The sequence below is a fragment of the Galendromus occidentalis genome, unplaced genomic scaffold (genome assembly GCF_000255335.2).
Source record: "Galendromus occidentalis unplaced genomic scaffold, Mocc_1.1 scf7180000076600, whole genome shotgun sequence".
In the NCBI taxonomy this organism is placed as follows: Eukaryota; Metazoa; Arthropoda; class Arachnida; order Mesostigmata; family Phytoseiidae; genus Galendromus; species Galendromus occidentalis.
Window position 1 is genome coordinate 409,399 of NW_003804589.1, and position 23,043 is coordinate 432,441.

At 52.5% G+C, this 23,043-nt stretch overlaps 1 protein-coding gene across 1 annotated transcript; it reads right to left on the bottom strand.

Annotated features, from left to right (window-relative positions):
• Positions 1-728: 728 nt before the first annotated feature.
• Positions 729-17,868, bottom strand: p120ctn (adherens junction protein p120). The gene is made up of 10 exons (XM_029110499.1): positions 17,852-17,868; positions 16,802-16,876; positions 8,354-8,395; positions 6,006-6,189; positions 5,399-5,665; positions 5,107-5,270; positions 4,067-4,900; positions 3,471-3,958; positions 2,461-3,113; positions 729-1,614 (listed from the first exon to the last, which is right to left on the bottom strand). The coding sequence occupies exons 1-10, from the start codon at positions 17,866-17,868 to the stop codon at positions 1,321-1,323; spliced, it is 3,018 nt and encodes a 1,005-aa protein (XP_028966332.1). The 3' UTR covers positions 729-1,320.
• Between the last annotated feature and the right edge of the window lie 5,175 nt (positions 17,869-23,043).

Here is a 23,043-nt window from a genome sequence, read left to right on the forward strand (position 1 = left end):
TAAAGATTTCACAAAAAAAAGCTTCTCACTAGTCTCTGGAGTTTGAACCCAGGTCTTGATGGGGGAAGGCGGGAGATACAAACACCCGTCGCGGGCGTGGAAACTCGCTGGGAGCCGTTGCAATACGGGCTCCGCGAGAGGAGAAAACGATGTTTCAGACCACGCATACTCTGACTGAGTTCAGTCGCTTTTCTTTGTTTGATTTTGTTCCAACTTTCCTCATCCGAAAGAAAAATGGAAATGTTTGGGACGACAACGACGACACCGGACCTGGCCTCACACTACCACAGTATAATACACTGTACATGGAGAAATTACGGTAACCGCAGAACTTAAAGGATGGCCCAGCACAATCGGACAGCTCACCCTCACGCTTGACCGCGCATAGTTTCGCATGATCGCGTCAGACAATTACATCATCGATTCGTTTATGGCTACGGTCGGCTCCTATTTGTTGACGATGCCTTTTGATTGCTGCCTCTTCTACCGTTCCCTGTGTATTCCGTTCCTCGCGAGTTGTCTCCACCTCTTCTCGTCGGAAGCAGATTCCACGAATCAATCGATTGATGTGGTGATTGCACCATCCTACGATATTCGGTCGTGTTTTTTTTCAATTACGTTTGCGTAATTGGCTGCAGAAACAGCAGCCTCGGCGTTGGGAAGCGGCGGGAGGCAAGATGAAACGATCTCGAAACTAGATGACGATGGGGCGGCATTCATCCGAATGCACGCTCCCTGGCACGCTCTCTATGATTTGTCCCGCCCAAGCTCCAGGGCGTTGTTCCACAAGTTATTCGATCAGCATACGATCATTCATTCATCCAGTCAATCAATCAGTCAATCAATCGATCAATGTGAATATAATTCAAACAACCAAAGGTACGTCTACGGTATCGGTCGGTGGAGTTTCCACTCGGATGCGCTCCGTCGACATCCAATGAATCAATTAACCAATCGACCCTCGAGTCACGCAGACGCTCTTCCACACTATCTATTCCGACCGTATGTACAGCGTTTCTAATACTATCGTAGAGCTATTTGTTCGAGATACAGGCGACAGTTCTCTCGTATACGCAAAGAGATGATTGCTGTGGCACTCGAAATCCGCACTCCGAACCGTCGACTGCGTCGGAGCGCTTGCCCCATGAGCGTTGCCACGCTCGCAATAAATTAATGTTGTGCCCGACACGGTGGTCATCCCTGGTCGTACTCTCATCTGGGAACGATGGATGTCGCTGGACGCGGATATTCTCGATAGATTCCCGTCCGTGACTGATTAGGGCAGAAAAAAACGCTCGCTCGTCAGAGCTCCCGTCTTTCTCATACCCAGGAATCACCAGCAACAGGGCCTTCTCCGTTACTCGCTGTTACCACTTGCGGATGATGATAGCCGTTGGTACTCGGAGTTGGCGTTCCAGGAGGTATGAGTTGATGAGTGCTCTCACTCGTTGACGGGTGCGAATCTCGAGGCAACGTTCCTTGGCTCATGTTCATCATCATCATGGGGCTCATGTGGCCGCCCATGGGTCGATGTCTAAGTTTCTTCTCGCGATTCACTTGCGCGTAAACCGGCTCTCCCGGCAGCGGACCAGAATGCACTTCGGCGAGTTGATGCTGAAAGATATTCGTGAGTTACACATCTAGCTCTCAATGGGAGGGTAGGGTTGAAACCTTTTCTGTAGAAAATTATCAGGGCACGATGCAAGGGGAGATTTCCCCCGAGGGGGAATCAATCTCTTCAGGAGAGACACAAAATGGACAAAAAAGAAACGTTGCGGGGCGGGGACGACGGTCGCGAAGTTGAAAAGGAACGAAAAGTTCAAGGAAGGGATGGGTATTTCGGAACCCACCACAAGGATTGCGGATTTCACAGAAAACATTTTTTGTGGGTCCTCCATCTTGGGAAAGAAGAGCGTCTGTCTCGGCGGAGGAGTGGAGCGGTTCTCTTCGGAATCAGAGAGATAGGAGAGAATAGCTGGCAGCTCAATCTTAATTTTGTTTCGCGAATTTCCCTGGTTTCAGGGGGGTGAGATGTCCGGAGTGGATAGCGTTGACGATCAAAGTTGAGCATTGAGATAGATGCTGGACCAATACTCCTGGGTTAGCCTAGTTGTGTAAGACCAGGTCGGGAAGCTGTTAGAAGCCGGGTGGCTGTGGGTCCCCGGAGGTTAATATTTTTGACGTCCAGAGTTCCCCGATTTCATCGGTCAAGGTAAATCCAGAGCAGCGTGCGAGTTAGGAAACGGGGGTTAGCTCGAGATGCCTTTTTTCTCCGCCTGAAAGTTATCTACCACCCGACATACATGTCGGGAAACGGGCATATACACCTCCGTATATCAACGTTTCTACGTTTGAGGCGAACGTCGATTTCGTCGCCAAGCACAGGGACACGAGAGAATATTCACGACGTGCCCTTCGGCTTCAGCCGGTATTAATCTCCTTGATGGAATTGATACGTACCGGTCCTGGTGGGAAGATTTGAACTCCGCCTACCGGGGCCTGGCGATGACCGTCCTGGATGGAAAGGTTGTGCATTTCCGCCAGGGGCATCTCTTGTCCCTGGTGGTAGCCCACACCCTGTGGCTGCGGATGGCCTCCAGCATTGTTATTATTGTGATGTTGTTGCTGCTGAAGCTGTTGTTGCTGCTGGCGATTGAGTTCACGACCGGCTCCACGAGGAAGCGTACGATCCTCGTAACGGGTGCCACCCTGAGAACTGATCGGCCTCGACAGTGTGCTATAGTTGGCCCCACCCAAACCAGTGGAGGGCCCCGCAGCCCCATTGCCGCCGATGTTCCTAGTAAGAAAGTGGCTCTCCCGCCAACCTGCGCCTTTGTACGCTTCGCGCAACTCGACGTGTTGCCACATGTTGAACAGTAGCTGAGAGGAGAATTTCACCACGCGTGGAGAAAACCTCTGTTTCTGCTTGGTGATGTGAGTGAGCCTGGTGACTCCGCCGGCTTCCAGCAGCGATCTAGCAAAATCAGCGTTCTTAACAATCACTTCGTTCAACGTGGCCAGCACCGCAGCCACCGTGTCATCGGAAGTTCCCATGTCGTGCTGGGGATTGCCGTTCGGCAACTTCTGCACTAAATCGCTCATGGCGTATTTGCCTGCAACGAGGAATCGGATTCACTTGTAGGTAACCATGGGACTGCCGAGACTGTTCGCTGGATTTGGGAATCTGATCTGGATGATGAGTCATGAATACTTTTTCCGAGTAGGATATCATGTAAACTATGAGATATACATACATAATATATGATCGCATGATCATAGGTCCGTATATTGAATGCTTATAAGACCTATCTATGCATGTGTCACATGTATTTGTATACAAAACAACTGATGAAATATTCATGGAAGGAATCCTGATGGAATCAATTCAATCATATTTTTCTTGACAGAGAGAGGCAGAAATTATAATTATCTCGATCCTCAATTAATTAGGTCAGCAGAGAGATACGCACCAATTAGTTCTTTGTTCCTTTGATCCATGGCCAAGTTTCGGAGCGCTGTCGCAACAGCACAAACTACGCGATCGACTTCCATTCGGAGGAGTTCGACAAGGACGGGCAAACCACGGTCTTTGCGGACCGCAGCTCGGATGTCTATAGAAGGCTGCCAATAACAAGCGGCCAGGTTTTGAATAGCACCGGCCGCTGCTTCCAGTGTTTCGGGGTTCGAGCACTCGGATAGCAACGAAAGGTACGGTTGAACAACGTCCGGCTGCCACAAAAGTCCCATTCCTGTCGGATTCGATGATGACGTATGAGCCGCTATCTGTTCGCTGGAATTGCTCTGTTGAGATTTTTTCTTCTTCGCTCCAAAACAACCCAAGCTCTCTCCGACTTTGAAAGCAACGGACGAGGCTCCGGATCGACCCGTCGTCGCAGTCCCGTCTTGTAACTGAGGAGGCGGTTGTTTATCGTATTCAGGATCTTGAACTTCTTGGCACCTGAGATTGGGAGGGAATCGAAAGCGAGGTTAGAGCTCGAGTCAGTCACCACGAAACAGTATCGAATGACGTTGAATAAATTTCTCGCGCCCAGCGCCGTATCCTTACCGGTATGATAGATTTCTGAGTATACAAACACAGTTTTCCACGCTTTTATTATCCATGTCGTTTTTTCGAACTGCGGTTCGGACGAGATGCAGAAGGGCTTCGGGAAGTCCTTCGCATTCCCGGAGCTTGCGTCGCGCATACTCTCCTGCCGAACTGACATTACGCAATACCCCGGACGCGTTACGGAACACGATCGTCCAGTAAATCTCTTGAGCTGGCTTATCTCCGCCATTATGCGCAATGGTTGCTCTATCCCAGCCCGAGAGTGGGATGATGACGTGTTGAACGAGCACTTTGAGAGCATCATCGATTATCGGTCTCTTGAGTTCATCGCACGATGAAAGGTTCCACAACACGCACGTAACCAGTTCTCGGATCTCGTTATCTGGCGTCGATTGCAGTAATCGAACGAGTGCCGGAATACCACCGGCGTTTCGTATAGCCCGTTTGTTCTCGTCGTTTCGCCTCCCATAAGAGAGATTTCGTAGAGCTCCACAAGCGTTTCTTTGAATTTCGCCTATGGGTTGCGAGAGGAGTTCGATGAGCGGTGGAATGCCGCCCAGAGCACGGGTTTTCTGTTTCATGTTGTCGTCCATGTAACATAGATGTTGGAGGTACGCCGCTGCGTTCGAGCGTACGACATTGTTCGGATGATTGAGGAACTCAATCACTTCGTGAAGATCGGGGTCCCTGAATCTGACTCCTCCTTCGCCCGCCTGGGGAGCTGCAGGAGGTGGGGGTGGTTGGCCATCGAAAGGAGCTTGGCCATAGGGGTCATAAGAATTGCGCTGGTCAAGGTACCCGCCTGGATAACCTTGCTGATAGTACAAGGCCCTGTAAGGAACATTTCGTTCATCAGTTGCTGGAACCTCAGCAGTTCACCCGTACGGTGGGAACTCTTCTGTCCGTCACCATATGCATTGAGTTTCCAAGAGACATCACTGGCTTCAGTCGATGCTTGTGCTAGATCGGGCTGGATCGGATCAAGAGGGTGTGACTATATTCCGCTTCTTCTTTCCTCTACTGTCAAATCTATGTACCTCTGCTGAGGGGTAAGCAGAGTGGAATCGAGCTCGTCGTAGCCCGACGTTGGTTGTCCACTAGCGGTGGAGAACATTCCAGCGGAATGCGAATGAGGAGGAGACTCAGAAATCACCGATGTGGGCGACGATCTTCCGCCCACGGAAGGATAGTACTCGTACTCCTGAACAGCCGAAAAGAAATTGACGTCGTTTAGAGAGAACCAATCGGCAACGATAGATGAATGGATGGATGGATCGATCATATTCGAAGATACGCTCCGCCGTTCAGGAAGGAATTTCCTTTTCGAACCTGGAAATTCGTCCCGGGAGGGTAATTCGCGGAACTTGGAGGAGGTGGCGCCCGACCGTAGTAGTCATAGTTGGCAGGAGACGGTGGCTGTCCTTCGAAGTAGCTCATTCCGTCCGGAGCGCCCTCGATGAAGCCCGGATGAGACTGTGACGGATACTGAATGAAATCCGTCGGATTTCCCGCCGCAAACTCCAAATCTACAGCTTGACCATCGGGCCCAATGTGACGAACCTCTCGCGTCTTCACCAACTTGGTGACGGTTTTCACCTTTGGAAAGAGAAAAATCCGTATTTCCGAACGAACGATCTCATGGGTAACGTCCTAATGAAAATCCCCTGACAGCAGCAACGTAAGTGAGTCAAATCACAAGCCAGAGATCGGTCCCTGGCAGGAGGAAATCAGGACTGGGACCTGGGTCATGCTTGAAGCGTTTCGGATGAGAGACGGAGGGGAAAGGAAAAGGTTCAAACGCAACAAACTCAATCCACGTTTCCTGATACATGCGATCGGAGAATCGGAAATTCCTGGTCTTCCCCCAAAATAACGGAGCGAAATCAAGAGAATGCGAACAACCGAACGGCGAGACAGGATCCTGAGGCGGGAATACCTGTTGAGTTTTTATCTCTTGCTGAGTCCGGCTGATAAGTTGTTTCTCGTGACCGACAAGAGAAGCTGCAGTCAAGTGTTTCTCTTCGAGCTGCTGACCTCCACCGTTCGAAGAGGCCGTGGCCTGAGACGACTCATACGAGTAGCTGTGCTGGACCTGAGGAGGCTGCGACGGTCCGTCTTGCCTGGAGGATGATGTCACGGGGTGAGGCACGAACTCTTTGAAGTAGGGCACGCGCAAGTCAACACATCGACGCATCCCGATCGATCGAAGACTAGCGATCTACGAGCGTCCTAGCGAGCCTAAGAAGCACAGGTCCGACGGGGGTCGGGTTCGGTAGGTCGTCGGTCTGCCCGTCCGTCCTGCCGTTTTGTCAACTCGATTGCTCGATTCTCTCTTCCCGCTGATTGGGCCCGGGAGAAGAAACGCTCTGACCCGAAATCGGTAGGCAGACAGACGGATAGATCGACAGTATCGAGGATGGATCCATCCACGGATCGAAATGCGTGAGAGGACACGGAGATGAGCTCCGCTCTCACTGGGAGGCGTGTCTCCATCGAACATGGCGTGGAGACGGTGGAGGAGGATCGGAAGTTTCTCCACGCGATCTTTCATCAGACGATTTCCGCTAATAAGAGCGTTCGGCTTCAAAATATTCTCTCCAGTTGGCTCCGAGCAAGGACTGAATGCAGCGGACGACGGCACCGGCGTCGTGGAACACACCGGACGGATGCCCCATCGTTAATGGTGTTGATTCCTACGTTAGCCACGAACATAATAAGCACAACAACCTGAATAAACATCGTCATCTGCCAAATGATATACGCCCGAACATTGGTATATGAAGCGAGCTCGACAGCGAGCATGGCGTGATGTTGCGTCGCCACTCGATACAGTCATAAATAATCGAGGAGAGCAGAACAATAGCAGCACGTCCTTCGCTCGTATTTCAGCCGTTCCCTCGGAATCCGATTCGAGATTCTCAGCGTCGCCCCGAATGTGTTCGAGCCTCACGCTCAGTTTCCGGCGCCTCGCGGTCGGCCTTTTGCAAAGGTTGCTTTCTCCTATGGCCGCGGGTGACATTCGACGGAGGGAAATTTCACACTTCGTTCACGTGGAAGGCTTCTTCGGCTCCCGGTCAGCACTCGCCGGATCGCACCTCCTTCCTAAAAGGCATCGAGCCCTTCGGCCGAGGCGGTCTGAAAGGCGCTTACCAGATCTGCGGCCGCATCGGTTGCTATGGCCCATGAGTAAAAGAATCCATGATGGCAAAAACAGGCGTTGGAAGAAAGCAGCCGATCTCTTTCCTGGCCTCTGGCTAAGTCATGACAAATGGACAACGGTCCACATCTCGCGAACACACCTCCGAGAGAGACCGAAAAGACCGAAACTATTACGTCCGTGGCCGGTACCAACGTTATACTGTCGATGGGCATGTCCACGAACTTAATTGCAATTTCGTCGGTCATCATCTCAACTGCGGAGACACGATGACACGTCTCGATAACCGGTGAAAGCGTCGCGGGGAAGCAGCGCGTTCCAGCGGAGAGTCGACCGACCGACCACCCGCCCGCCTACTCACTCACTCAGAAAAAGAAATAGTGGTTCTAGCTATAAGCGACCGACTGAGGCTCGAACGTCCGTTCCTTCACAAATCCCACGAGACCATTCCATTAGTCAAAGCAACGGCTCCTCAACTTTCGTTCTTGGATTTTCTTTCCCCTTTTTTTCCATACGACACCGAGGGACGATCGCTTCTAAACCCAAACTGCGTCTCGCGAATCGTCGTCTAAACGCATAGTTCAATTGTGCTTAAAGGTGTCAAGTTTGCCATCAAGAGTCGACCCGCTCGGTTGCGGTGACTCGCGAGCTAAGTCATTCAATTGGGAAGAGAGTCCGACGCCTTCTTCCACGCCGAGCTCATCAAATTGACTGCTCCAGCGAAGCTTCAATATTCCCTCCACAACTCCCACCTCATTCAATCAACTTGACGAAGCCACCGAAAAGTTCTCTTCGTTTACCTCGGGAGAACGATGTTGATTACATGAATCTAAGCCGCTCGAACGGCTTAAATGCATCTTTCACTAAGTAAGTTTCGAACCGATTATCTGACGAGGGTTTTTCTGGGTAAAGAGTATAGACGGACGTCCATACTGGCGATCGAGCATTGGGGAGTTGCCACAATATAACTCCTTCTACGCTACAGCTAGAGTGATGAGACGAGGAATGCATGGCAACGCATACCGGATTCGAGGAGCACTAGAGGGGAAATATCGACAAGAAGACAATGCTGAGCTGTTTCGAACTTCCTAGCGATAGAGTTCCTAGCTAGTCGGGCTGAAACTTACACGAAGCGTTGAAATTCTTGCGTTTGATCGGGGTAGAACTTCCTACGGGGGAACATCCAAATATTAGAGTCTTGAGCCTCGAGACTCTAAAGTCGTTCGAAGCCAATCTCTTTCCGGATTCACGATAAAACAAACGGAAAAAACCGAGGAGCCAAATATCGTGATATTCCATCATACGCTTCCGAACAATCCGGTAGCTCATGCGATCATGCAGATCAACGGAAAAGAAGCAAAAAACGAGATCGTTCCGGGACCACGAACGTAAAATATGCGCCATTGGTCGAGCCGATGTGCTACGCGTCGGACGTCCGTTCGAAGGACTCCGTGCTCGTATAGTCCATCATTTGTGATAAGCCGCTCCCGTCTGTGCGCGAATGATACCTCCAACGAGAAAGTTCAGAGCGATGACAGCCGAAGCTGTTGCAGCAGGAGGCTAGCTCCGGTGCTGGTGGCCGCCATACAGAGGAGTAATTCTGTTCTCCCCTCAAACGTCCAATCTTCTTCTGAAGTTGACAAGCATACAGGGGGGCAAAGTTTGCGAGGATGATCGACATGGAGTTCCCGTTAATTTCGAAATTCAATCTAAATTCACCACACTACGCAATCATCAGTTCGAAAGGAGCCTCTTGGTCATTCTATATGAGGAGAGGCCCAGCGAAGAGCCAGGTAGGTCCGCCGACTTTCCGAGTAGGTAGTTTTATTCATATGTCCCACCGCGGTGGAGGGGACGGCGGAATCAGAGAAGTGCTTGGCCCGGACAACCTGATCCATGAAAGAGAGCCTCCACCGACCGCTCCCGACCCGCCTGGGAGGAATTCAGTGGGGAATTTTTTTCTTCGAGAGGAATTATCCAAAACTTTTCGGACATATCTCATCTGTTCGAATGACGCATCGAATCCTCCCGGTTAGAACTTCCTGTTGGAGTGGTGCGCTCGAAACTCGAAATTTTCGCTGCCGCGTCGATGGAGAGATCTTCCCTATCCATGTATTGCCGATATATTCGAACTCCCCCATTGTGTACTCGACGAACTCTCGAAGCGAAAACCCGATCAAAGCGACCCACCAACCGATTGACGGCATCCGGCACAACTCAGCAGGGATCCGAATGGAAGTATTTTCTCTCTCGGTATTCGGAGCTAACCAGAGCTGACCGAGGCGAAGAACTTATACTTGAAATGTCTTTGACAGGGGCCAAGGTGTGTCGAGCAAAACATGTTTGACGAAGCGGACGGCTCCGAATTGGAAATACAACAAATACAAACGTGACGTTGTTGGGCGTGTTCCATCGCCGATTTCGGCTCTTTCGACGGAACCAACATGTATTTTCTTTCATCGATACCTGTGATCATGACTCATCTCATATCCCATGGTGCCACATCTCAGAGACGAATTTCGGTCGGCATAGGGAAGTCTTGGCTGATAATGCGTGTGGAAGTCGCAAACTCGTTTCTCGGATCCCTAACGGGGAAAATGTCCGATCCGAACTCGCCCTGAAGAAACTCAAAGCTGCCGGAGCGTCGACAAAGCCTCAACATCGGGCGTACGGGTTCCATCCTGATTTTCAGCAGCATTGGAAGCTTGGGTTCCCAAGACAGCGGGGAAAGAGCCCGCTGAATCTTCTCCGAGACCCCACTGTCGCCGTTCAACTCCAGATCGGAGACAAGGGAGAGATCAGGGCAAGAAACGAATCCGGCTAGATCCGGAGAGATTACCGGACTCCCAGCCGGAATTCTGCCAGAGAATGAATGATCGAAGGATTTTTAGGGTCGCCCCTTCACTGGCGAAGAGAGAATATTTCCCTCTCAGTGACTTCAGAGGTGAGGAAAATCCATGGTGGAGTCTCCCGGAAAGCTCCACGGAAATCTAAAGTTGCCCTCCGAATTCGGGAATCACGAGCATCCTGGAGCCGAGCAATTCCCAACTCTGGTGGGGCTCGGCATCATTAGGTTTTCCCGTCGAGTCTGCCAATTTTTCTGCACTACCCTTGATCGATTGAGATCCCTCTGGATTCCACGAGCCCTAAATAGAACGCATCGCGTCTCGCAGAAACATTGCTCGTTTTCTGTCTGGAGTTTTTTCCACGCCACCAGCCAGGGCTCAAAGTCGCTCGAGGAGTTCGAACGATACAGAAGCAAAAATTGGCCGCTCGGAGAAAGGAACAGGATTTCGCAATACACCGCGAGAGATCTCCCAGGGCATCGGCACCTCTAACTGGAGTCACTGATATCGCGCGAATCGGCTCCTGGCTCCTTAGGAAGGCATCCGCGATAGCCATGAGCACGAGATCGTAAACTCAGTCAGCGTCAGAGTGAATACCGAAGCGCTCGGAGCGGGAGCCGGAATATGGACCACCGAACTAATGAGCAATAGATGCAAGAGACGTATATTTCTCCCTATACCGCTTCCACGCTAACGCCCACCCGTCCATCGAGCATCTATCCACCGCCAAACCCGCGTCCGCCATCACACTAGCTCACGGAGAGCTGCAGAGCTTTCTGTTGTGTGACGGGATTACGGCGATGCCTCGTTCGCTGCTCCACTTGGAGCGGTCCACAGCCCAGTCTCCACCCAACTCCTATTGCTCAGTCCGCTCGCTTCCTACCTAAAATCGAAGGGTCCAAGAACTCCTTTCTTCGTTTACAGATCGGTAGGCTGACTACATGACGGACGCGAGACGGACGGACGGGCGGGCGGGCGGTCTGACCATCGATCGATCCCATGTCGAGTGCAAAGGTACGCGTCTGTGTTTGTCGAATTCTCCCGGAATTCAATGCATAAAAAATCTCCCGTGGCATCAGCTGCAGCATCGGATAGGAATTCACGGATCCCTTGTCTTACTCGCTGAAGCGGAAAAAGGGTCTTCGCTCGTAAGGAGCTGCAGGTACTCCGCCGTAGGCCACTGGAGTTCGGGGCAGAAGTTTGTATTGACATGGACTGGCCCGGAATGCTAAGTGTCTTATCGGCTATGCAAGCATCCACCGAACCCGTTCCCCGGCGCTTCGGTAACGGCTCAGCTTCTATCTTCGGCTGACAAGCGAGAATCAGTGCCGAGTTTGGATGGGAGTCGAGCAGATGAGCTTGTTCTGGTTTTGGAGAGAAAAATAGACAGAGAATATTCTCCGCTCTGGGCTTCGGGTAGAAAAGAAACTCGTCGTGAAACAAGATCAATGGAGCAGAAACGATGGACAGCCCATCGCTCCGACGCGTATGCGCGTCACGAACAGATCCGTATTGTCGATACTGACGTTGTCTCGTGCGGCGGATCAACGGCTTAGATCCGACAGCGTGCTAATTCCTTCGGAAACCTCGTCAAAAATGTGAAAGGCTGAAAAACCGCCAGCCAACTCGGTCCATCGTAGGCGACAAGCGGATGCACGCATGACACTCAGCGACGTATTCGTGCCGGTCGACCACTCGATCTCAAAACATTATCCTTCCACTGAGAGTCCCTCGAGCAGACGGAAAGGGAGAGTTGTCAGGAGCGGGCAATCGTAGCAGGAAAACGGTCAAAGTTGGCTTCATGGTGCAGCGGGACAGAGGGACTGCTTCCCGGCATGGGTGTCCGAGCGTACCAGGCCGACCTTACTTATTCTTATGTCGACTGGGAACCTCAGCATCTGCTGACAGATGGGCGCGACGAAAGCACCACGAGCAGCAAATAATAAGGAAAGAGACCGGCGTATCGCCCGTATGACCCACGGCGGAGAATATCGTAAGAGGATCCACTCCGGAACATTCGCTCGTGAGCTTTCGAAAGGGATATGGTCGCGCCGCCTCCGCAAAAAGGTTCCAGCCAAGGTTCCCACGATGAGGGGGACCAAGCCTCCTTCTGAGGGATTTCTGATTTCCACAGGAATCCTTACGAACACAGTTCACCCCGAACACGAAAGGAGGTCTTCCTCCTCGAAGCTCCCGAGTTTTGTCAGAAACAGCGTGACCTCCGAACGAGAGGGAGCAGATCCCCATTGGAACACTATTGGAACACTGTATCTACTAACTTACAGACACGTCCTGAAATTGTCCTTAGGGACGCATTCAGAAGACGTTCGGGCGTGTTATCAATTTGCAGATGGCAAATTCCGGCTCCGATTCCTCGCTGAGAACGAACACACGCTCCAAGAATCGAAGTTGGCAGCCACCTCTTCGGTCCCGTCCCTGCTTGCCGCTTCTCGAAATGTCTAGTCTGCCCTAAATGCCTCTGTTCTCCTTCGGCGGAGTCTAAGCGGAGCCGATCCGCTACATCGCCCCGGCGCGATGACGACGCTTCGGAACCCCCTCCGACGGCCCCTGCCGGGTAGTCAGATCAGGAGACTGTTTTTCTACAATCAGCTCGCTAACTTTAGTCTCTCGACTTCCTCTGGAGGCAGACGCTTCGTTCGTCCCTCTATTTACGGATTCCTTTCAGACCTAGTCAGGCGTTGCGATTGAATTTTCCGCGGAGCATGACATGCACGCTCCGACGTTCATTGCAACGATTAGTACGCATTCGTTGGGAGCGGTCTCCCCGCCCGGAAGAGGTCCATCGGCACGTGCGGACGCTCTCCGAAGAACGTGATTTCAAACACGTGGTGATGACTGACGAGCGCCCTCAGAAAAAGTAACCGGTCGTTGCTCCTCTCCGCACTCGTTTGCAGGTGGCCAGCGATGGCTGCCTGTTCTGCTGTTGCCCCGCAGGAGCTCCTGGCTGCTTCATCCGAGAGCGAAAGTTGGAAGTTTTTCGGGGAAATAAGGTCGTCGTCATGACTTGCTCCAGACTTTGGCGAATGAGCGAGCGAACAGGAGTCAGGAAGGAAGAGGACGGGGACTTTTGATCCGATGATGCTCCAGCGCTAGCAACGACCAGGCGCGGAACTCCGTCGACGACCAGATGATGTCTTTGGGGTCTTTGGGTAGCGACGATCGTTCGTTTCGTCTGTCCCGTCTACCTCGTTTCCCTTCCATCGAAAGACTTGGTCCCGGGGGCGGAGGAGAGCTGGTTTGCAATGCAGATAACCCCCACAGGGCGTTTGACAATGCAGCGAGCCAGCCAGTGACCGTCCATTGATCTGGGCGTCCTCGCGCTCATTGCTGCGTCCGCGGGCAGCGTGTACTGGGACAAATCGCGATGAGGGAGGCTTCTGAAGTTGTCGAACTCATCGAGCTATCCGTTCTGGGAATGGAGCCGCTCCGCAGTTTCGACTCCGGATCCCTCCGTTTAACATCGGGGACCTCTGACCGAGTTCGCAGACAGCGATTCGTTCCATCGTCGAAACAAAATCGAGCGAGCTTCCCAAAGCTCACACGAAGTGGACGGAATAATCGGGAGCACGCGAAGACTCGGCGAAAAAACACTTTTGCGATGCAGACGCTTCCTCTAGGCGTGGAGGGTAGGAGTCTGCCTACGCACACTCGGGACTCGGTCACATTTCTTCCGGCGGAAAAAGTTCGTTGCCCAGCCGCTAGACCGATATCGGGATTCTTGACATGAGGCACCGACGCTCGCTTCCAGTCACGCATGCTACACATACCAGACCGCCGGGCGTGGTCACGCATCGGAATCCAGCTACCTATCTGATCCTAAGGAGGGCAAGCCGACTGACGGACTGACTGACTGACGGACTTGAGCAGCTTCGAACAACCGCATCAAACGACATTTCTTGGGTCGAACGTTCGACCGTCGTCCTTCCGGTTTGTTCGAAACAGATACTTGCCGCTCAATCGCAGCTTGAGATCTACGCGAGCAGAGAGTGATTTGGTTCCTCATTGCGTCGTCGTCGACGGCGGTCCCATGCAGATTCAGCTTAGGAGCACACGTACGCTAGCTTATTTTGAGCTGAAGACACGACCGTCGCGTCGTGGAGTCAAAGGGCCGTTGGAACGTCGCTCGCGTATTCGTCGGCGACTGCTCCTCGGGACGCTCAGCACGTTCTACGGCGACGTTACGGAGTGCCGGTCGTCGTTTGGAACATATTTCCTCTTGGAACAGTCCGCGTACTTGCAGACGGAGGAGTCTGCAGTGAATCGGCTAACTTTGAACAATCTGGAATGGTCGGGCTCACAGACCCGTGAACCGCACCTGCGACTCCGGGCTGGTTCTGATATTCTTTCGGAAATTTGTTCCTTTGGAAAATGGTCTCTCTCCTTACGCACGGCAGCAGGAAGAGCCCGAGCTCTCGCGTGATATCCGATTTGACGTCTCCGATGCTCGACAGACGTCTAATTAGCGGAATTGATCGATTTCCTCCGGTGGCGGACCGAGCCGACTCGGAGCTGCGGACGGGCTTGAACCCTGATGATCTCAGAGAGGGGAAAAACTTCTGAGCGATTCTCAACACCGGAAAGGTGTTGAGGGAAATGGGAGGGTCGATGGTGGAAATCCTCTTCGTCCCAACTCGCTCCATTCATTTGAGAGAATGGGATCCGCGGACCTCGACCAGACGTTCGGTGTTGCTTATTTCTCCTCAATATTAAGGCATCACCCCTCCGGTAGACATGTGTCCAACGGCGAGCATTAGCCAAGTCGCGAGGGATTGCTTCAATGGCGCAGGCTCAGGACGGCAATAATAAATGGCAGTTGCGCGGTTCTCACGGCAGTTGCCTCCCGATGCTATCCATTCCAATCTGTTCCTGGGTAACATGTGACGCGACATCTGCCGTCCAGGATTGCGTGGCGTGGAAAACATTGAAATCTGCTCGTTCCGCTTGCAGCACCGACGGTAATGTTCGCCTCGCTCGGAGGGCCGGGACGCTCGGTGGTCGTGTCCGTGCCGACGGTCTGGACGATGGCAGCATGGGATGTGGCCCTCAGGTTTCTCTCCTCTAAATCCCCGAGCGAATCGCGGGATAGCGATAGCGTGGGCTGCAGACAGCCGCAAACAATGACAATCCAGGAAGGACAACAAGTGTGGAATCCAATTCGGAAAGCTTATCGGAGCAAAAACGCCTAATCATGGCTTCGTGGATGAGAACAATCGGAGAGAGCTTCACCCAACGCAAACAATCGTTTCACCGATCTTATCGTTCGGCCATAGAAGCCAATCGAAGCGACACGGACTGGCGTTCATCAGAAAAACATCACCCACAGCACCGTGTGCGGACGAATCAATCGCAGGGCCGACATCGTTCCGTACGTTCGTCAAGGCAGGGGAAGGATGAGCTTCGCGGGGGAAGTTTCGTTCTGTGTTTTCCTGACGTCATGCGTTGCCTTCCGATGATCTCCGATGAGCGATTTCAGGGAACTCGATCACGCTCGCGGAATTCTCCAAAGCCAGCTCCGCGAGATTCACCGACGCGACGGTCCTTCAAGAATCGAAGGAATATCGATTCCGCGAGGGAATATGGAAATTCGGAGTCCTGTTCTGAGATGCGTTGCCCACGGGATGCGAAAATGTCGATTTCGGAGAATGACGTGAGCATTTCGAGTTCACACATGCGCCGGAGGCCAAGCCGAGCTCCTTCCTACCTCGCGAGATTCGTTCCCAAAAAGAAAAGGTACCGCCTGGTCGCCATATCCGTCGAGATTATCATAGGTCGAGTCCGCTGATCGACCCCATCGGAATAGAATTCTCCATGAATTTCGTTGAGATGACTGAAAGTTCGCTAACATACGGGCGGAGGGGGACTGGTCTCTGAATGTACGGTCTCGGGGGGCTATTTATTCAGATTTACAGCTGCTCACGTCTTTCGGTCGCGTCTCGACCGCAAACGCCGGTCATAAACGTCGACGCCCGGCTCGTTCACCGACTGCGCGGATGACTCGAGCAATTACGAGTAGTCTCTTCTTTCCCGGCCGAGTTTCCCGTCAGTGGTGCTCGCGCACTCGTTGGAGTTTTGCGGTTTCGTCTCCGCCGCCGCCGCCCTCAGTTCCCGCGTTTAACATCCCCCCACTTGCTTGCTTGAAGCGAACAACAACAGAGACCGGTCACACGCGCCCTAGGAACTTAATGCCGTAAGCCGGTGAGAGCGAAATTAACAGCACTGAGCGTGTGGAAAAAATGAACGGCTCCCTCCTTCTGCTACTCGGACCCCACCGGCGAGCGCACTCTTATGCCGAGGCAACAGTCACACATACATATGTACATTCGTATCATGAGCGCAAACCACGCACTGACTGAGTGGGTGAGTGAGCGACACGCTGACGGTGACTGACGATATAAATATAGGTTATGAACATTCGAATGCATAGGAAGACATGCACGCCACACGCCACTCGGGTAGACAGGCATAAAATTCCGCCGCCGAAGTCGACACAGACTCGCTTGCGAAAGCCTAGTGACACGCACTACGGAATCGCTTGAAGCGAGCCTCGACTCGTTCTCATGCGAACTTCCCGGAATGCAGACGAAGCAGCTTAGTGCGAATTGAAGTGCGAAGCGCGAAAGCTTCAGAATCGACACGCGCTGAACGCAAAACAACGAAGGGAACACAAACAATTCGAATATGGAAACGGTACGGTGATGTTGTGATTACCTGTGCACTTGTTGGACCACCTGACTCGTGACAGATTTTTGTTCTTCTTTCACCTCATGGGTGACTGTCACCGCTCTGTCACGGAGGCAATGTCAACGGATGCGGGAAAAAAACAACGAACAGAGCAAAGAATCGAAGCGGGGTTCACGGTGTCATCCACGGCATAGAGAGAGGTCAAAGCGAAATTCGCCGCGTCAGATTATCAGGAGTATCAAGCCAGACCGACGGATCACACCGGAGTTCCCGGAGATGAGAGAACGAAGTGGAAAATGCGAACGAATGCACGAGCGAATGAACATAATGACGGTCGCAGGTGGACGCAGGTGGAGCCACGGTGGAACCAGATGTTCAGGAGACGACAGGGATGGAGGTCAAGATGAAGCCGGCAGCAGCAGCAACATCAATCGTTTGCGGGTTTGTGGACACGACGTCATACGGACAACATCGATCAGTGCGGAAGATGACAACAGTACAACATCGAGGGTGGAGGCGTTCAAGGAGTGAGGAAGGGAGAGGAGGAAAGAGTATTATGTTGGTTAGTTTTGATTCGTCCCTCTTGTTTCCTCCAGTGGTCACTATCTACGTGTGATCTGCCACTTATGAGAAACAAACGGAGAGCTACGACGAGGAAAAGAACGAGATGGAGAGAGAGGTTCGAGAGGAGTTCGATTAAGTTGTCCAGATCCGAACACGGACGATTGTCCCAAATCGGGGAATTCGCTCCCAGATACTTCTGAGACCCAGCCATAGCAGGTGCTGGAAGGGATCGCCATCTGCTGTCACGGTTCTGCCCTTGCCGTCGTCGTCGACCAACGGCAGGTGTTGAGCCGTTTAAGGAAATCGCTCTCCGAGAGCTTAGCAATCGAACATGATCTAGAGCAGATTTTCGCTACCGCGCGCTGTTGACCTGTGGCGAATTCGGTGCGAATCGCGCCAGGCTACAGCAATGTCGCGAAGCCGTGCTCTCAACTCTCATTCTCCGTGTTCTCTTTCGACTCCGGTGTCGTTTTCTCTCGAGAGACGTTCTCATCTCGTGAACTCAGTACTCACATATGATTCTCGGCCATTTTCTCCGGTATCAGTGGTCTCCCATTCTAGCTGCCGCGTCCCTCCGGGCTGGAGAGCTTGAAGTCGTCAGTCGCGCGACCCTGGAAAGGAAATCACAGTTTAGTTGGAAGTTGAAAAATATCAGTCGAAGTCCGTGACGACTCCCGTCGCAAGGACTGCCCCCGAGCGTCGGCGAGAACGGAGGGAGAGCACACAGCGATTTGATGGGCTAACAGCCAGGAGAAGGTTATGGTGGAAAACCGAACTCGGCGAGCGCAGAAACGAACTCGGAGCGGGGAAGCTCGGCAGTTTCAGGAGCTACTTCTTGCCGTCTGTTCCTTCCACGATTTCAGCTGCCGGAAAAAGAGGAAGGAATCTCACAGGGCGAGTGTGGTCGGACTCGGGCCCCGCAACGCCTCAAACTGAAGTTTATTTCCACCTTCTCCTCTCTACCCCATCGAGACAAATCTTCCTGAAATTTACTTTCTTCGATGCTCCTTCAAAAGTATGGACTGTCGAGGAGCCGAGCCATGGGCATAGATCGATGCTCAGGAGCGACGACGTATCATTGTTCTACATAGAGTTGCAGGAAATGTCATCAATACGGTCTCACTGCGTCCGACCGAGTCCGAGAATTCGATCCGAAGAGGGATCCGCGGGGGTCGATTGCTCGGTCGAATTACCCTCCGGACTCTCGACTCAGTGTTGACTACCGAGAACCGAATGATCTCGAGCTATTTCAGCGACGGAGAAGACTCCCGGTTCGGGAAAAGGTGAACATGGGAATTAAGCAGAAGCCGGCTGAATGAGCTACTCGTCTCCGAGCAAGGGACTAGAGCAAGGGAGCTCGCGAGTGAATACCCGATGGGTGAGCAGCAATCCACTTAATCGCGCTTAATTACGGCGAACAATTCAGAGGATGGGGACAATGTCCCAATTCTAGTCAACGGCGCCGACGGGGCCGCTGGCACGATGCACTGTCACAGAAGAGCAAGCCTTTTCAAACAACATCAACAACAATGACGGCTGCCCGGACGGTCGTCTGACGAGCTGGTCCACCGACTGCTTGTCCGGTAAATCAGTTCATGCCGGAGCATGCCTCCTACACGGAGCGTAAGTCACAGAAGGAACAGTGGGCGACCGGCATATCAGACGCCGCCGCCGCTGTGGTCGCTTGTTTCTCGTTTTAGTGTTGTTAACTAATCAGAGCAGAAAACATCGGGTCGCCGCCGGTGAAAGAAAGCGAAAATACCACGATGGGATCTAGCCGCGGAAACGACAAATACGGCCCGCAACATTCCGACCCGGCCCGACGGGTAAGCGGGATCGAGATGGAATCGGAAATCGCAACGAAAAAACAGCAGATCGGAGATTGGAGCTATGAAACCGTGTTCAAGACAAACGATTCTGCTCATTCATCAGGTTCTGATAAATGCGGGGAATGCACCACGGCACGGATTCTTTTGTTTTGCTTTTTCGTCAGGAACTCAGGACACGACCATTAGACCGCTGCGGAAAACCGCGGAAGGTGAGCGAATGATTCATCAGAACGCAGAATATTGGAACGGGGAACAGCAGACTCGGGCCGCCGTGCCGTCCGCGCAGGAATGTCTCCTCACTCACCGGAGATTTCCCTGCATAATATTCAGGGAAAAAAAATCTCCCGAATTCACCGTCACAATTGTTTATTGTATTTATTTCTGCTTGTTGCATTTTGCGTGAGTGCGCTTCAGGTGGCCGCTCGTTGTAATGAATTGTAGTAAGCGACCGAGCGGCACCGACTGCCTGAGCAACAGATAGGCAAAGTGAATCTTACTCGCCGACGAGAGCCGTCGACGAATAAGCCGCTCCGCCGAGCGTTCTGACAAACAGTCGGCCGAACAGCGTGACAGTCAACGGAACAAGCAACAAAACGCTCCGGAAAGTCTTCAGTGTCCCAGACAACGAGTGGACCTGATGGATCACATGAGCGAAAAACGCAACCCACTGGTTCCGACCAGACGAAAACGCTCAGACAATGCTCCCAGCTTCTCGACCATGCACAGCTCGGCGGAATTCCGGAATTCCGTCGGAACATATCGACGAGCCGGCTTCCGACAAAGATTCGGATCGTACACTCGAGCCAATGAGTTCAACTCCGGCTCACGGGTAAGCGCTCCCGACAAGTCGTTTCCCCATTCGAATATCATTAGGTTATCAGTGCGATGTTGTACCATCGATTAATCATTTCTTCTACAAGATAAGCATCTCTTCACGTCCATCAATTCGGAGATAAGAGTGAAACAAGCGCCACCAAGTGAGCTAGCCCTGTCGAGGTTTACGATCTGCGGAACCGAGATCGCCAAACAAACCCTTCGTCAAGCTAATGATGCTACCTCGCGTGTGCAAAATATTCACGATAATGAGAGACTCAACGTGCGTGTACGAAGATTGAGTTCGCAACCGAGTTCGCCGAACACTGTTCGCTTACTGAAAAACGCTCTGGCTGCGGGCTCGACACGTGAATCATACTAACATCGGACGCTTGCGGAGAGCCCGTTTCGGACAGTTGAATACGATATGGGTCCGGGGGCACTATTTCACAAATAGGCCGAGGAAGACAATTTTTTCCAAAATGATGGAGCTCTCCGCAGCGATGTCCACGAGTTGCGGAACAACTCGAACGAGCCCCGCAGCTCCCTGCGCTCGGACCTCAGAGAGCTCGAGTCCCGAATTATAATCTCTCCGAACTCTGAGAGTGAGATAATTCGCCCGGGGAAACGAGACGGAGCAGATGACGACGAACAGGAGCTGAAGCAGACTCCTTTGACGTGCGACCTGATAATATCGGCTCCTTTTGTTCAGGGGCGGTGGTTTCCTCTGCTTCTTCCCTACAAGAACTCAATCTTCTCCCGTTAAGCCTGAAAAGCATTGGGCTCGCCTTACGGTCTCTAGTTTCTCCGGTCGACTTCTTCACCTTTTATTGGCGAGGGAAGAAGTCCAATTCCCTTCAGCGAGCGTCCTAGCGCACGCTTAGAATTAGAGCCATCAAACGTAGCGCGATGGAGGCGAAAAAATACACCGAATGGGGAACGAAGAAAGGAATCAATAAAATTGCAGCTGCTGCGGCGGCGTCGTCGTCGGCCACGACCGCTGTCCATGTTTATTTATAGAGCCGCAGGTCCTCTACCACGCAGAGCGAACGTCGGTGGCTCTGAACGAGGACTCCGCTCTGCGAAACTCTCTGTTCCCTTGCGGTGAGCGGAACTTGTTACATCACGAAAACGGTCCCGCCGTTGTTCTGTCTGGAATTCATTCCGAACGGCTGACCACGGAAGGCGGCTGGTCTCTCCGCGGCGCACAACGTGTTGCCCTGTCGTTATCAGTGAAACAGAAATGTAGGAGTTCGACCCGGGCAAGAAGAGGCTGCGCGGTCGTTGCTACTCCTTTCCCGGGAGCTCGATTCTTGCCGCGCTCCGCGGCTCTCTTCGTCGTCGTGGGCCGGTTCTTTTCTTTAGTCGATTGCTTTATTTCTCTCTTTTCTTCACGGCAAGCCGTCACCCTCGGCTATTCCGAGACGTGGAGATGAAGCCCGCGGCGTTCTTGTTCGTTGTAGCGCCGGCCACCCCTCCCTCTGCTTGCCCTTGTCCTCTATTCGTATGCAAATCCGACCGGAAATATGCAATACACAATGTAGAAAGCCCGACGGTACCTATCGATCCGCGTTTCTGGCAGTCAGCTGCTGCTCCGTCTGTTGGCCCGCCACCCGGCCTGCCCCAGTCGGTAGGCAGTCACTCCGAGCAGCCCCAGCGTCGAGGAATCCTTCCGGTTCCAGGACTCACATCGTTCCCGTGGGTTCCGGGCTTTTTCGCGAGCATCTCGCAGGAAAAGCTCGCACTGCGAAAGTGTTTACTCCGATCACTCCCCTTATGCCAGACCTCTCTCTAGCTCTAAGACAAATTATTGTAAGGTCTCGCAGAAACTTAATCGGGACTCCGTCTCTACTCTGATGGTAGATCGTGCTTGTTTGTTTGTTTGTTTCTTTCCTGGAGTTCTTGAACGAACTCTCCGCGGGGTGTCGATCGAAGTTGCAGCCCAAATGAAGTCTCTGCCCCTCCTTCGAGACGCCTGCGTTTTTCCATTTGCAGTAATTCTGAGCACTGTTACTCCGTCAGAGCTCGATTTTCGAACATTCCACAAAAAGTGAAAAACCGCGCCGCTAGCACTAGCGAGTTCACTCTACGGGAATAATCAGGATCGGAACGGTGAGGAAAAAGACTCCCATCATGTCCGTAGAGTGTGTCGCGTCGTTAACGAATAATTGACCTGGATTCTGTACTCGGAACACTGCAGCAGAGAGCGTGAACAATGAGGAATACGGCGTACCGTAAGAACGAGAACCCCTTGATTTCGCAAAATGCCTGCAGTGGATGAATCGGAAAACTCTAGACAAATGCCTCCCCAAGGTGGCGACGCTAGGACAGAGCAATGATTGGTTCCGAGTTCCGAGAGTCTGATTTCACTGGACAGCCCCAGGAGATGGGAGACTCCGTATTCTGGCAAGGAGCTAGTGTCCCCCACGCTATGCGGAAACCGAGCCCTTATCAGGATGCATGAGGAAAGTGAATCGTTCAATCTTTGGATGACGGAATCGATCCGCAGCTATGGAACGATTCGCCAGGACGAGAACTTTCTCGAAATTGCTCCGCTCGGCGGAAGAAAATGGACTCGTGGAACGAGGCGAGCGCTGGAGGAAGCGTTCGCATATTCTCCGAGTATCTCGTGTCAGCATGACAAGATGTTGGTCCTCCTTGATGGAGGACCTATTGAGAGTCCAAGGCCGAATATCGCTCCCGAGCAGCTGGCGAGCTAGCTAGAGACTGGGATCTCTCCTCCCGCCTCGTCCCAATCATGACGCTGTCGTTGCTTTATCACTTCTTGGCCTCATCGTACACCTCTCGAACAAATTTCATCCTCGGAAGCGAAGCAAGATCGGGGAATCCACGGGAACCTCAATCCAACCCGGCCGCCTGGAAATTCTTGCGTCTCGACCCCCCTGTGCTGGCCATGCTCCCTAGCAGCCCCCACCCATTCCTCCGGCAGAGTACTTGAAAAATATTAATTCTGTCCCTTTTTCCATCCCTTCCTCCTAATTTTGGGAATTTCAGCTTTGAAAACTACGGGAGTTTATTCTGTCCGTGCCACCTCGGAAAACA